At 56.9% G+C, this 15,808-nt stretch overlaps 3 protein-coding genes across 3 annotated transcripts; all 3 read left to right on the top strand.

Annotated features, from left to right (window-relative positions):
- Positions 1-1,537: 1,537 nt before the first annotated feature.
- On the top strand, positions 1,538-1,846 carry LOC119144108 (feather keratin 1-like). Its single transcript, XM_037379029.1, has one exon. The coding sequence runs from the start codon at positions 1,538-1,540 to the stop codon at positions 1,844-1,846; it is 309 nt and encodes a 102-aa protein (XP_037234926.1).
- Positions 1,847-5,296: 3,450 nt separating this feature from the next.
- Positions 5,297-5,606, top strand: LOC119145263 (feather keratin-like). Its single transcript, XM_037381563.1, has one exon. The coding sequence runs from the start codon at positions 5,297-5,299 to the stop codon at positions 5,603-5,605; it is 309 nt and encodes a 102-aa protein (XP_037237460.1). The 3' UTR covers position 5,606.
- A 3,452-nt stretch (positions 5,607-9,058) lies between these two features.
- LOC119145266 (feather keratin-like) lies at positions 9,059-9,367 on the top strand. Its single transcript, XM_037381569.1, has one exon. It carries the CDS (start codon positions 9,059-9,061, stop codon positions 9,365-9,367), a length of 309 nt encoding a protein of 102 aa, XP_037237466.1.
- Positions 9,368-15,808: the final 6,441 nt, after the last annotated feature.

Raw genomic sequence — 15,808 nt, forward strand, 5'->3', positions numbered from 1 at the left:
CACCTGCCCTCGCACGCTGCCTCATACACAATCATAAGAGTCACTTCGGTTGCAAAGGACCCTTAACATTATCGAGTCCAACCGTTAACCTAATACTGCCAAGGCCACCACTAATCCATGTCCCTAAGCGCCACGTCTACGTGTCTTTTAAACACCTCCCACAATGGTGACTCAACCACTGCCCTGGGCAGCCCCTTCCAGTGCTTGATAACCCTCTCGGTGAAGAAATTTCTCATCATAGCCAAACTAAACTTTGCCTGGCGCAACATGAGGCCCTTTCCTCTTGCCCTAGCACTTGTTGCTAGGGATGAGAGACTCACAACCTCCTCGTTACAACCTCCTCTCAGGTACTTGGAGACACCGATAGGGCCTCCCCTCAGCCGCCGCCTTCTGAAAACGCAGTAGCCCCGCTTCCCTCAACCGCTACTTCTAAGGCTTCTTCTCTCGATCCTTCACCGCATTCGCTGCTCTCCTTTGGATGCGTCACACCACAGCCCAAGCCCCACCTCAGGGGTCCACGATGGAGGGGCCAACACAAGCACCGGCGGAGCCAGGCAGGGCACCTCTCGTCACAGGACCGGCGAGCTCTCAGCCAGGGCTGCCAGGAAAATGGCCTGCTCTCCCAAACAGCCCTCCTCTGCCTGCCCGCACTGACACCCCCAGGGACGGATCCCAGGGGGCACAAGCCCAGACACGCAGGCCCCTTTCTCCCAGCTACAACCTTTCAAGCAAGGCGGGCAACAAGGCACACACAGAGCACGCTCAGTGGGAAAGGCCAGGCCTACAGTCAGGCTTAGCAAGCTGGCAGCAAGGCAGGCAGGGACCAAATGCCACGGAAGGGGCCGACACTCATGCCCGGCACACCTCCAAAGCCCACAACAGCCTTCCAGGCCCATGAACAAGTGGGGGCCCCTCTTCGCAACGCACCCGCAAACCACACCACACGAGTGCCACGGCATGACCTCACTGACAACACCCCACCTCTCCTATGCTTTGGCCACGTCTGCCAAATGCCCTGACACGCACCTTCCATGCAAATCCTCCCAGATACCTGCTCTCACTTCAAAGCTGACGCCAGGGACAGACGGACACATCCTCAAGAGGACGACATGAGAAGGGAGCGTTGTGGGAAGGGACACACCCCCCACCTCATTACCTGCCAAGCTCTGGCACGCAACAGCTGCTTGCTGCAAAATGCCGTCACGCGCAAAGCCTGTCCCGCCCCCTCAGACCAGCATAAAAGACGGCCCAGCGCCTCTCTCCATCACACGCTTCTCCTGACGCCTTCTCCCCCGCAGTCAACAAGGTGAGCCTGAAGCCCCTTCCCCTCCTTCTCCTGCCCCACACGCCCCGTCTCTTCCAGCACGCGCTGACACCAGACTCAGCAGCCCCCACGACTCAACACCACCACGCTCCCCGCAGCCCCACACCGCGCCTCCACACTCCCTTGCCCTCCTGTAACGACACCCCTCGCGCCCCCCCAACACCCTCCGCTTCCTCAACACCCTCTCTTACAGGGACACTCCACACCGCAGACATGGCCTGCAACAACTTCTGCAGCCCCTGCGGACCCACCCCGCTGGCTAACAGCTGCAACGAGCCCTGCGTCAGGCAGTGCGAGGACTCCCGCGTCGTCATCCAGCCTTCCACCGTGCTGGTCACCCTGCCGGGACCCATCCTCACCTCCTTCCCCCAGAGCACCGCCGTCGGATCCTCCTCATCGGCTGCTGTGGGCAACATCCTCAGCTCCCAGGGAGTGCCCGTCTCCTCCGGCGGCTTTGGCTACGGTTACGGCCTCGGAGGCCTGGGCTGCTATGGCGCCGGAAGAGCCTGCCTGCCCTGCTAAGGGCCCTCCACACCACACACACCCTGCAAGCCACGGCATGGACTGAGGACGCACCTCCCGCCTGCTGCTGGCACGGGGACCTGCCACCCGCACCTCCTCCTCTCAAGGCACCAAGCAAAGTAGCACGGAAGGGGCCAGCCCCGGCTGCCAGGATACATGGCCCACCTACCTCCTCCTCTTCTCCCACTGTCTTCTTTGCATCGCCCCTACTGCTACGTCCGCTACTCTCCGCTGCAAACGCCTGCTCACAAGCCAAAGACCACCGGGGCACCTCCCCCGCGCTGCTCCCACCGCAGGAAAGGAAGACCTCGGTGCTCTGGCAAAATCTTCTGCAAGCAAAGGACCTGGGCTGACGGTCGCCCTACTTGCACCTTAGGACGGATCCCTTCCACTGCGTGCTCCTGCCTTTTCACTCTTTTGCCTCAATAAAATCTCCTGCATCCCAGCACCACACGCCTCCATCTCCTTTCTTCTCCCAAGGCTCTTCCACTCTAAAATGGCACAAAGCCAGGCCTCAACAGGCCGGCGGGGTTGGGGGGAAAAGGGCACTCAGCCTCTCTGAGGACACAGGCCACCAGCGACAACACACACTCGCACCTGCAGGCATACACAGCATGACACAAGCCCAGCACTGGCTCAGAAAAAGCCTCCGATACGACAACGCTCCCTGCGCACACCTCCGACCGAGGCTCCCCGTGCCAACACACGCTTGACTAACTCTCTTCCGCACCCTCCCCAGCAAAAAAGGATCACAGAAACATTTAGAGATGGGCAGGAATCTCTGCAGAGCATGTCCTTCCACCCCAGTGCTCAAGCAGGGCCAGCTAGAGCAGATTGTCTGGGACCACAGCCACTCGCGTCTTCAGTACCTCCGAGAATGGAGCCGCCACCACCTCTTCCACTCTTTGACCACCCTCACACTGAAAAAGCCCTGCCGCCTTTGCCCGGGCAATTCCAGATGCTTTCACTTCTGAACATGGCCTCTTGTCCTACCACTGATCGCAAGCCTCTGGGCACAGCCCTTCAGCCGCTTTGCAGGCCACCGCACCGGCCGCTTACGCAACCCGCACTTTCTCAGCTCGTCTAGGAGCACGTACCAGGAGACAGCGACAAAGGCTTCCTTCAAGTACGCCTCAGCAACAGCCACTGCTCTCCCCTCGCCCAACGCCCACTCGCCTCAACGCGGAAGACACGCAGCTCACTCAAGCATGATTTGCCCTTCCAAAATCCACGCCAAACACCCCCCAACACCTTCCGTCCGTCCTGGCCTTGGCAGTGATTTCCAGCAGCATTGCTTCCATCACCTGCCCCGGGAACAGGCTCAGGCTCACCGGCCTCTGCTTTCCCAGAGCCTCCCGCACCATCTTCTGCGGGACACGAGGGGTACCAGCTCCCTTCCACTCTTCAGGAGCTGCCCCCAGGCACTATGACCTTTCCAGGAAAATGCACAGCGGCCTCACAAGGAGGCCTCCGCAATGCCAGATGCCTCGGCATTCCTGGGAGCAACACGACAGGCCCCGGGCACTTACAAACACCCACTCCCACACCACTCCTTCCTACCTCCCTTCATCTTCCTCAGCAACAACCACAGATCACCTGACAAACAGCCTGAAAAACACTCACCTTGCCTCAGCGGGGGCAGGCCTTGCCACTCATCAACCCTTCCGCACGCACCACCACCACCACCACAGCCTCGGCTCTGCAGCCCCGTGCCGCATGCTCAAACCCAGCTCCCCTCGGCAATCGCCAAATTCCCTTTCACCCTGTCAAGCTCTGCGCAGAGAACTGGCCTCACCCCTCGACACTCGCCCCAAGCACAGACCCCACCAAAGGCCCAGGAGTGCCAGCCTCCCCTGCCTGCCGCTCCCAGCTCTGCTCCGCCTTTCAGCACACATACGGGCTCTCCAGAAACTCACCTGCCCTCGCACGCTGCCTCATACACAATCATAAGAGTCACTTCGGTTGCAAAGGACCCTTAACATTATCGAGTCCAACCGTTAACCTAATACTGCCAAGGCCACCACTAATCCATGTCCCTAAGCGCCACGTCTACGTGTCTTTTAAACACCTCCCACAATGGTGACTCAACCACTGCCCTGGGCAGCCCCTTCCAGTGCTTGATAACCCTCTCGGTGAAGAAATTTCTCATCATAGCCAAACTAAACTTTGCCTGGCGCAACATGAGGCCCTTTCCTCTTGCCCTAGCACTTGTTGCTAGGGATGAGAGACTCACAACCTCCTCGTTACAACCTCCTCTCAGGTACTTGGAGACACCGATAGGGCCTCCCCTCAGCCGCCGCCTTCTGAAAACGCAGTAGCCCCGCTTCCCTCAACCGCTACTTCTAAGGCTTCTTCTCTCGATCCTTCACCGCATTCGCTGCTCTCCTTTGGATGCGTCACACCACAGCCCAAGCCCCACCTCAGGGGTCCACGATGGAGGGGCCAACACAAGCACCGGCGGAGCCAGGCAGGGCACCTCTCGTCACAGGACCGGCGAGCTCTCAGCCAGGGCTGCCAGGAAAATGGCCTGCTCTCCCAAACAGCCCTCCTCTGCCTGCCCGCACTGACACCCCCAGGGACGGATCCCAGGGGGCACAAGCCCAGACACGCAGGCCCCTTTCTCCCAGCTACAACCTTTCAAGCAAGGCGGGCAACAAGGCACACACAGAGCACGCTCAGTGGGAAAGGCCAGGCCTACAGTCAGGCTTAGCAAGCTGGCAGCAAGGCAGGCAGGGACCAAATGCCACGGAAGGGGCCGACACTCATGCCCGGCACACCTCCAAAGCCCACAACAGCCTTCCAGGCCCATGAACAAGTGGGGGCCCCTCTTCGCAACGCACCCGCAAACCACACCACACGAGTGCCACGGCATGACCTCACTGACAACACCCCACCTCTCCTATGCTTTGGCCACGTCTGCCAAATGCCCTGACACGCACCTTCCATGCAAATCCTCCCAGATACCTGCTCTCACTTCAAAGCTGACGCCAGGGACAGACGGACACATCCTCAAGAGGACGACATGAGAAGGGAGCGTTGTGGGAAGGGACACACCCCCCACCTCATTACCTGCCAAGCTCTGGCACGCAACAGCTGCTTGCTGCAAAATGCCGTCACGCGCAAAGCCTGTCCCGCCCCCTCAGACCAGCATAAAAGACGGCCCAGCGCCTCTCTCCATCACACGCTTCTCCTGACGCCTTCTCCCCCGCAGTCAACAAGGTGAGCCTGAAGCCCCTTCCCCTCCTTCTCCTGCCCCACACGCCCCGTCTCTTCCAGCACGCGCTGACACCAGACTCAGCAGCCCCCACGACTCAACACCACCACGCTCCCCGCAGCCCCACACCGCGCCTCCACACTCCCTTGCCCTCCTGTAACGACACCCCTCGCGCCCCCCCAACACCCTCCGCTTCCTCAACACCCTCTCTTACAGGGACACTCCACACCGCAGACATGGCCTGCAACAACTTCTGCAGCCCCTGCGGACCCACCCCGCTGGCTAACAGCTGCAACGAGCCCTGCGTCAGGCAGTGCGAGGACTCCCGCGTCGTCATCCAGCCTTCCACCGTGCTGGTCACCCTGCCGGGACCCATCCTCACCTCCTTCCCCCAGAGCACCGCCGTCGGATCCTCCTCATCGGCTGCTGTGGGCAACATCCTCAGCTCCCAGGGAGTGCCCGTCTCCTCCGGCGGCTTTGGCTACGGTTACGGCCTCGGAGGCCTGGGCTGCTATGGCGCCAGAAGAGCCTGCCTGCCCTGCTAAGGGCCCTCCACACCACACACACCCTGCAAGCCACGGCATGGACTGAGGACGCACCTCCCGCCTGCTGCTGGCACGGGGACCTGCCACCCGCACCTCCTCCTCTCAAGGCACCAAGCAAAGTAGCACGGAAGGGGCCAGCCCCGGCTGCCAGGATACATGGCCCACCTACCTCCTCCTCTTCTCCCACTGTCTTCTTTGCATCGCCCCTACTGCTACGTCCGCTACTCTCCGCTGCAAACGCCTGCTCACAAGCCAAAGACCACCGGGGCACCTCCCCCGCGCTGCTCCCACCGCAGGAAAGGAAGACCTCGGTGCTCTGGCAAAATCTTCTGCAAGCAAAGGACCTGGGCTGACGGTCGCCCTACTTGCACCTTAGGACGGATCCCTTCCACTGCGTGCTCCTGCCTTTTCACTCTTTTGCCTCAATAAAATCTCCTGCATCCCAGCACCACACGCCTCCATCTCCTTTCTTCTCCCAAGGCTCTTCCACTCTAAAATGGCACAAAGCCAGGCCTCAACAGGCCGGCGGGGTTGGGGGGAAAAGGGCACTCAGCCTCTCTGAGGACACAGGCCACCAGCGACAACACACACTCGCACCTGCAGGCATACACAGCATGACACAAGCCCAGCACTGGCTCAGAAAAAGCCTCCGATACGACAACGCTCCCTGCGCACACCTCCGACCGAGGCTCCCCGTGCCAACACATGCTTGACTAACTCTCTTCCGCACCCTCCCCAGCAAAAAAGGATCACAGAAACATTTAGAGATGGGCAGGAATCTCTGCAGAGCATGTCCTTCCACCCCAGTGCTCAAGCAGGGCCAGCTAGAGCAGATTGTCTGGGACCACAGCCACTCGCGTCTTCAGTACCTCCGAGAATGGAGCCGCCACCACCTCTTCCACTCTTTGACCACCCTCACACTGAAAAAGCCCTGCCGCCTTTGCCCGGGCAATTCCAGATGCTTTCACTTCTGAACATGGCCTCTTGTCCTACCACTGATCGCAAGCCTCTGGGCACAGCCCTTCAGCCGCTTTGCAGGCCACCGCACCGGCCGCTTACGCAACCCGCACTTTCTCAGCTCGTCTAGGAGCACGTACCAGGAGACAGCGACAAAGGCTTCCTTCAAGTACGCCTCAGCAACAGCCACTGCTCTCCCCTCGCCCAACGCCCACTCGCCTCAACGCGGAAGACACGCAGCTCACTCAAGCATGATTTGCCCTTCCAAAATCCACGCCAAACACCCCCCAACACCTTCCGTCCGTCCTGGCCTTGGCAGTGATTTCCAGCAGCATTGCTTCCATCACCTGCCCCGGGAACAGGCTCAGGCTCACCGGCCTCTGCTTTCCCAGAGCCTCCCGCACCATCTTCTGCGGGACACGAGGGGTACCAGCTCCCTTCCACTCTTCAGGAGCTGCCCCCAGGCACTATGACCTTTCCAGGAAAATGCACAGCGGCCTCACAAGGAGGCCTCCGCAATGCCAGATGCCTCGGCATTCCTGGGAGCAACACGACAGGCCCCGGGCACTTACAAACACCCACTCCCACACCACTCCTTCCTACCTCCCTTCATCTTCCTCAGCAACAACCACAGATCACCTGACAAACAGCCTGAAAAACACTCACCTTGCCTCAGCGGGGGCAGGCCTTGCCACTCATCAACCCTTCCGCACGCACCACCACCACCACCACAGCCTCGGCTCTGCAGCCCCGTGCCGCATGCTCAAACCCAGCTCCCCTCGGCAATCGCCAAATTCCCTTTCACCCTGTCAAGCTCTGCGCAGAGAACTGGCCTCACCCCTCGACACTCGCCCCAAGCACAGACCCCACCAAAGGCCCAGGAGTGCCAGCCTCCCCTGCCTGCCGCTCCCAGCTCTGCTCCGCCTTTCAGCACACATACGGGCTCTCCAGAAACTCACCTGCCCTCGCACGCTGCCTCATACACAATCATAAGAGTCACTTCGGTTGCAAAGGACCCTTAACATTATCGAGTCCAACCGTTAACCTAATACTGCCAAGGCCACCACTAATCCATGTCCCTAAGCGCCACGTCTACGTGTCTTTTAAACACCTCCCACAATGGTGACTCAACCACTGCCCTGGGCAGCCCCTTCCAGTGCTTGATAACCCTCTCGGTGAAGAAATTTCTCATCATAGCCAAACTAAACTTTGCCTGGCGCAACATGAGGCCCTTTCCTCTTGCCCTAGCACTTGTTGCTAGGGATGAGAGACTCACAACCTCCTCGTTACAACCTCCTCTCAGGTACTTGGAGACACCGATAGGGCCTCCCCTCAGCCGCCGCCTTCTGAAAACGCAGTAGCCCCGCTTCCCTCAACCGCTACTTCTAAGGCTTCTTCTCTCGATCCTTCACCGCATTCGCTGCTCTCCTTTGGATGCGTCACACCACAGCCCAAGCCCCACCTCAGGGGTCCACGATGGAGGGGCCAACACAAGCACCGGCGGAGCCAGGCAGGGCACCTCTCGTCACAGGACCGGCGAGCTCTCAGCCAGGGCTGCCAGGAAAATGGCCTGCTCTCCCAAACAGCCCTCCTCTGCCTGCCCGCACTGACACCCCCAGGGACGGATCCCAGGGGGCACAAGCCCAGACACGCAGGCCCCTTTCTCCCAGCTACAACCTTTCAAGCAAGGCGGGCAACAAGGCACACACAGAGCACGCTCAGTGGGAAAGGCCAGGCCTACAGTCAGGCTTAGCAAGCTGGCAGCAAGGCAGGCAGGGACCAAATGCCACGGAAGGGGCCGACACTCATGCCCGGCACACCTCCAAAGCCCACAACAGCCTTCCAGGCCCATGAACAAGTGGGGGCCCCTCTTCGCAACGCACCCGCAAACCACACCACACGAGTGCCACGGCATGACCTCACTGACAACACCCCACCTCTCCTATGCTTTGGCCACGTCTGCCAAATGCCCTGACACGCACCTTCCATGCAAATCCTCCCAGATACCTGCTCTCACTTCAAAGCTGACGCCAGGGACAGACGGACACATCCTCAAGAGGACGACATGAGAAGGGAGCGTTGTGGGAAGGGACACACCCCCCCCACCTCATTACCTGCCAAGCTCTGGCACGCAACAGCTGCTTGCTGCAAAATGCCGTCACGCGCAAAGCCTGTCCCGCCCCCTCAGACCAGCATAAAAGACGGCCCAGCGCCTCTCTCCATCACACGCTTCTCCTGACGCCTTCTCCCCCGCAGTCAACAAGGTGAGCCTGAAGCCCCTTCCCCTCCTTCTCCTGCCCCACACGCCCCGTCTCTTCCAGCACGCGCTGACACCAGACTCAGCAGCCCCCACGACTCAACACCACCACACTCCCCGCAGCCCCACACCGCGCCTCCACACTCCCTTGCCCTCCTGTAACGACACCCCTCGCGCCCCCCCCAACACCCTCCGCTTCCTCAACACCCTCTCTTACAGGGACACTCCACACCGCAGACATGGCCTGCAACAACCTCTGCAGCCCCTGCGGACCCACCCCGCTGGCTAACAGCTGCAACGAGCCCTGCGTCAGGCAGTGCGAGGACTCCCGCGTCGTCATCCAGCCTTCCACCGTGCTGGTCACCCTGCCGGGACCCATCCTCACCTCCTTCCCCCAGAGCACCGCCGTCGGATCCTCCTCATCGGCTGCTGTGGGCAACATCCTCAGCTCCCAGGGAGTGCCCGTCTCCTCCGGTGGCTTTGGCTACGGTTACGGCCTCGGAGGCCTGGGCTGCTATGGCGCCAGAAGAGCCTGCCTGCCCTGCTAAGGGCCCTCCACACCACACACACCCTGCAAGCCACGGCATGGACTGAGGACGCACCTCCCGCCTGCTGCTGGAACGGGGACCTGCCACCCGCACCTCCTCCTCTCAAGGCACCAAGCAAAGTAGCACGGAAGGGGCCAGCCCCGGCTGCCAGGATACATGGCCCACCTACCTCCTCCTCTTCTCCCACTGTCTTCTTTGCATCGCCCCTACTGCTACGTACGCTACTCTCCGCTGCAAAAGCCTGCTCACCACCGGGGCACCTCCCCCGCGCTGCTCCCACCGCAGGAAAGGAAGACCTCGGTGCTCTGGCAAAATCTTCTGCAAGCAAAGGACCTGGGCTGACGGTCGCCCTACTTGCACCTCAGAACGGTTCCCTTCCACTGCGTGCTCCTGCCTTTTCACTCTTTTGCCTCAATAAAATCTCCTGCATCCCAGCACCACACGCCTCCATCTCCTTTCTTCTCCCAAGGCTCTTCCACTCTAAAACGGCACAAAGCCAGGCCTCAGCAGGCTATTCAGCTTTCTGGGTAATCATCCATTGCTCAGCTTCCTTTACGCCTGCTGAAGCTGTCCTATCCGAATACGGACATGTTTGTTGTTGAAGACAGCTGTGCATTTGTTCCCGATGGTGTCAAGACCAACACAGTTATGTAAATTTTTTCATTCCAGCACATGATGCACACCCTTACAAAAGTTTGGATACATTATTGTTCATCTGGCGATGCCTCTTATGCAATCTCTTCCTTTCAGCACACTTTTAACCATCTCATCTCCTCAGCACCACTCTCCACCCCTCACAAAAACTGTTGCAGTGAAGCAGAAGTGAAAGCTGCAATAAACAGAGCTTAAAAAATGAAGGAGAAAAGTACAGAGGCACAATGTGTAATTTCCCAACAGGTGTTCAGGTTTTGCCTTTGTTTCCATTCCATATTCCGAAGGGCATTGGCAATACTCTACTCTATTCTCTCCTGGAGCCATTTCTGCCCAAGGCATCTCTCTGATTTCTTAACATTCTCCCACTATTTCTCTGAAGAATAGTTCGCAACCAGCATCAAGAGAATACTTGAGAAGTACCACACTATCTTCTGCTCTCTGCCTCACACTGAAAGCTCCATAGAGCCAGACTTGAAGACCTTCAAGTGCACATCACCTTTTGTTAAAACCTTGCTCACTAAGGGTGACTCCATGCACCCTTATTGAGGGAGTGCAGATAACCTCATTGCCACGATGCTTAGGCAGGAGAGTTGGCACAAAAGCCCCAGCACACATCAGCACTGCTCACCTGGGGAATAAACCACAAAACACCCATGAGCTTCCTTTAGGCAGACCACACAACAGCCAGTGACTCATTGGTCCCATTGAATATCTCCAAATAGATGACTTGCAACTTCACACAACACCCAGCCCCTGCACGTCTGTCCTGTAGAGCCCGTATGCATCTATTACAGCACTCTAGTCACACAAGCTGTCCTACTAGTCTCAGGGAGTTCTGTGATGCCATAGTTCTGTGATCTGGCAACTGGCTCTTGCTCCTCCTGCTTACTTCACAGGCTCTGCACTTTTGCCTACAAGTGCCTCAGGTCAACTCTTTCCTAATCCTGTCTTTGTTCTTCCAAAGGGTTCTCCCGTCACCTCATCCATTGACTGATGAACCCAGCCTCTGCTTCTTCACTTGCCTGCCAGCAACAGACATCACTCCCAACAGAACCAGCTTACAGCCCTCCTCACCTGGTTTTACAGTGCCATGGAATGGTTGAGGTTGGAAGGGACCTCTGAAGATCATCTGGTCTGACCCCTCTGCTCAGGCAGAGCCACCTAGAGCTGGTTGCCCAGGACTGTATCCAGACAGCTTTTAACTATCCCCAAAGATACAGATTCTACCACCTCTCTGGGAAACGTATGCCACTGCTCATCACCCTCACAGTAAAAGTGTTTCCTGACGTTCAGAGGGAACCTCCCGTGTTTCAGTTGGTGCCACTGAGCAGCACTGGAAAAAAACTGGCTGCATCCTCTGTGCACACTCCCTACAGGTACTTACAGGCATTGATGAGATCCCCTAAGCCTTCTCATCTCCAGGCTAAAAAGTCCCAACTCTCTCAGCCTTTCCTCATATGAGAGATGCTCCAGTCCCTTCAACATCCTTGAGGCCCTTCATTGGACTCTCCCCAGTATGTCCTTTTCTCTCTTGTACTGGGGAGCCCATCACTGGACACAGAGCTCCACAGGTGATCTCACCAGTGCTGAGATGTGCTGGCAATGCAGCCAAAGACACCGTTATCTTTCTTAGCTGCAATGACACATTGCTGCCTCATGTTCAACTTAGTGTCCACCAGGACCCCCAGGGCCTTTTCTGCAGAGCTGTTTTCCAACTGGGTAATCCCTAGCATGCATCCTGGTGCCAGGGGTGGTTCCTGCCCAGGGACGGGACTAAGCACTTCCCCTTGAACTGCACAAGGTTCCCATCAGCCCATTTCTCTAGCCTGGTGAGGTTCCTCTGGGTGGCAGCATGACCCTCTGGCTTATCAGCCACTCCTCCCAGCTTGGCATCACCTGCAAACTTGCTGAGGGTATGCTCTGCCCCATCATTCAGATATTTAATGAAGATTAACATTAAACAGCAGTACTGAGCTCAGCTCTGGGGCCCGCAGCATAAGAAAGGCATGAACCAGCTCGAGAGCAGGTCCAGAGGAGGACAGGAAGATGATCAGGGGGTCAAGCACCTCCCCTTTGAGGACAGGCTGGGAGAGCTGGGGTTGTTCAGCCTGGAGAAGGACAGACTCCAGGCAGATCTTATAGTGGCTTTCCAGTACTTAAAGGGGGCCTACAGGAAAGATGAGGAGGGACTCTTAATCAGTGATAGGATGAGGGGTAATGGATTTAAACTGAAAGAGGGGAGATTTCAGTTAGCATTTAGTTAGAAATTCTTCACTGTGAGGGTGGTGAGGCGCTGGCACAGGCTGCCCAGAGGAGCTGTGTGTGCCCCATCCCTGGGAGATCAAGGCCAGGCTGGACGGGGCTTTCAGCAACTTGGCCTAGGAGAAGGTGTCCCTGCTCTAAGCAGGGGCATTGGAACTAGATGATCTTTAAGGTCCCTTCCAACTCAAACCATTCTATGATTCCCTGTGATTCCATGATTTAATGCAGCATTGACCCCTGGGGTACACCTCTAATTACTGGCAGCAGGCTAGACCCCACGTCCAGCTGGTTTTCAATACACAATCACTGTCTGATGAGCCCATACTTCATCAGCTTCTCTACGAGGATCACACCAGCCCTGACCTCAGCCCCATGAATTCAGCCTTCCCTCACCACAGCCAGGCACTCCCTCAGCACCCTCAACAGCCAGCCAATCGGGGGCAGGTGACAGCCTGCCAATCAGGGGGTGGCTAACAGCCTGCCAATCAGGGGGCAGCTGCAGAAGCCCCTGGAAGCTTCCAGAACGCACCCTGTCAGGACCCCAAAATCAGCATCTCTGGTACAATAAATAGATCATGTTCACCAAACAGCCCCCAAAAAACTGCTGGGAGGGATAGGGGGTGAACAAGGGAATGAATGAGTGGAAAAGGTGCTGAAAACCGAACCAAATACCTCACACAACAGTGTGTGAGTTAGGGGACTCAGAGGGGTAAGAGAGAGGGAAAATGCCCTGATTAAATAATCCCCCCAAAAAAACTATTCAATGAATACATCAACAGACCCTGCCCTTCTTGCCCATGCTGCAGGGTACCAGGGATATCGACATGGGGTACCCTGTCATCACCCTTCCCTTGCTATGGTCCCCAGCCCAACCACCTGATAGTCCCCACAACACCATCTTCCCTCACAGTGGGTTCCCAGGGCCACCCACACAGGGTCCTGTGTCCCTGTCCCCACCTTGGTGTGAGGTTCTGAGGCAACCCATCAGAGGTGTCCAGGTCACCACCCACCCTGCTGTCAATCACCAAGTGACCCACATGGCAGGCTGTAGAGGAATTACAGAGGAATGAAGGCAGGTTAATTATCATTGATAATATACAGCTGTGGGCTGGCTTCAGGGGCGGTGGGTTGGTTGATGTGGATAATGTGCAGCTGTGGCTGGTTCCTGCTAAGTGGTTAAATAGCTCTAATGGGTGATGAAGGGGAGGACTGTATCAAGAGATACCTGAAAGAAGCAGTGGGAAGAGGGAGTATGTGTGTGCCCTGGATGTAGGAGAGACACTGGGAGAAGCAGAGAGAAGAAAGTGACTCAGATGAGGAGAGGAAGGATGGATGAATGTAGGAGGCCCAGAGAAGGAAAAAATCCAGACAAAGCAGAGGCAAGAAGCAGGGTGGACTGGTCTGAAGGGGCTGAAGAAACAGCATGGACAGTAGATGAACTTTTGAAGCTTTGTGGGGGATTGGTGGCTGTGCTGGGGCAAGGTGTGGGAACTACTTAGTGAAGTTAACCTGGTATGGGCTGGTAAAAGCCTTGTTGCAGCCAGCTAGTTTTGATAGTGCTGCAACAAGAGCACTTTACCCCTATCTGCATGTTCCCTATTCAGTATGTGTGGGGGTTCCTAAAATACTGCCCCACCTTTCTATGGAGTCCAGCACCCACCTCAGCAGAACCTGGGAAGCCTTGCATTTATCAGACCTTTCCACCACCCATATGGATGCAAGCCTCTGGCTTGCAGCCCTGTGCAGCATGCTTGCCTCCAGTTCCCCTCTACAACATCCTCCTGTGTGGCAAAGATAGTCATGGTGGCAGTGAGTTGCAAGGCATCAGGGATTGTGCTGTTTTCTCAACTGCTCCTTGCTCTGACCAGATGTACCCCAGGTTCCTGAGTGCACCATGAGGGTCACATCTTTGACATTGGTGTGGTACCTTGAGGTCACTTGGTGGACCATATGGATGGCAGGATACCATGAACCTCCTCAACCCCTCTCCCTCGTCCCACCATGGACACATCTTTTTGCTGTTAGCATCTGGCCTTTGTTTAGGTTTGTGTTAAGCAAGCTGTGTCTAGAAGATGTAAAGCCCACCAGAATAAAGCCAGGAGCTGGGTGCAGAGACACGCAGACATGAATTGACTGCTGGGCTGCTTTTAGCTCTCACAGACTAGATCTGGGCACCATGAGGATGCTCCTTCTGAACCCTCAGCCCGGAGAAGCTGTCTTGTTGATTGGGTTAGAGGTGGTAAAAGCTGTCCCTGTGCTTGCCTTCAAGGGCATGCCTGCATCTTCATGTCCCTGCAGCCCATGGCTGATTCCAGAGCCTTCCTCTCCCAGCTCATGCAGAACATTTCAATGCTGTGTGTGACAAGGAGATGTGGATAAATGTAATTGGGGTGGTGCACTTAAGGGGGGAGATGGGGTTGATGCTGCTGCAGCTTATGCAATCATACCTTGATGGAAGGGTACATTTATTTTTTTCACTGCTTCTTCTGTTTAATCGTTGGGGGGTTGAGAGATGTTTCAAGTCTTTCATAGCTTAAAAATATTAAAACATAATAGTCTTCTGTTTCCATGGCAACAGATAGCGGGTATTCATGGGCTTGAGATGTTGGCATCTTGCATTTGTTTCAAGGTTTAAAAGACAGAGCAATTTGCTTCAACATTCCCAGAAAGCACCACCCAGAGAGAAGGGAGGCTGTGGCCTGGAAGGGACAAGCAGAAGCCAAAGCTTGGTCCCAGGGCTTCGGGCTGTGAACCTGGGGAAGCTGCAGTTTGCAGCTAGGGTGATGTGCATCTGGCTGGGGGCTGGGGTTTCCATGCCTCCTGCCCTTGTAGGCAGCTGGCCTGGGCACTGGGGGGAGGCAGAGATCTCTGTGATATCATCTGGGAGAAGAGGGCCATTACCACCTTCTTGCCATGAAGATGCTCAGGGGGCTGGAGCACCTCTTCTATGGGGACTGGCTGAGAGAGTTGGGGTGGGTCAGCCGGGAGCAGAGAAGGCTCCGGGGAGACCTTAGAGCACCTCCCAGTACCTGAAGGGACCCACAAGAAAGCTGGGGAGGGGCTTTGTACAAGGGCCTGTAGCAATGGGACAAGGGATAATGGCTTTAAGCTGAAAGCAGGGAGTCTTTGGTTGGATATTAGGAAGAAATCCTTTACTGTGAGGGTGGCGAGGTGCTGGCACAAGTTTCCCAGAGCAGCTGTGGGTGCCCCATCCCTGGCAATGTTCAAGGCCGGGTTGGATGGGGCTTGGAGCCACCTGGTCTGGTGGCAGGTGTCCCTGCCCATGGCAGGGGGTTGGAACTAGATGATCTTTAAGGTCCTTTCCAACCCAGACTGTTCTAGGATTCTATGACCATCCTGGGACTGAGGATCTGCTGTTCTCCCCAGCAAGGGCAGTGCAGGGCATTGCAGCTACGTGGGGACAGTCATGTCCCTGCAGTTACTTTTCCCCTCCCTAGGAAAGATGATCTCCAAATTCATCATGCCAGGACCAGCAGCAGGCAGGTACAGACTGCCTGAGCTTGG

Source organism: Falco rusticolus, chromosome 3 (assembly GCF_015220075.1).
Source record: "Falco rusticolus isolate bFalRus1 chromosome 3, bFalRus1.pri, whole genome shotgun sequence".
Lineage (NCBI taxonomy): Eukaryota > Metazoa > Chordata > Aves > Falconiformes > Falconidae > Falco > Falco rusticolus.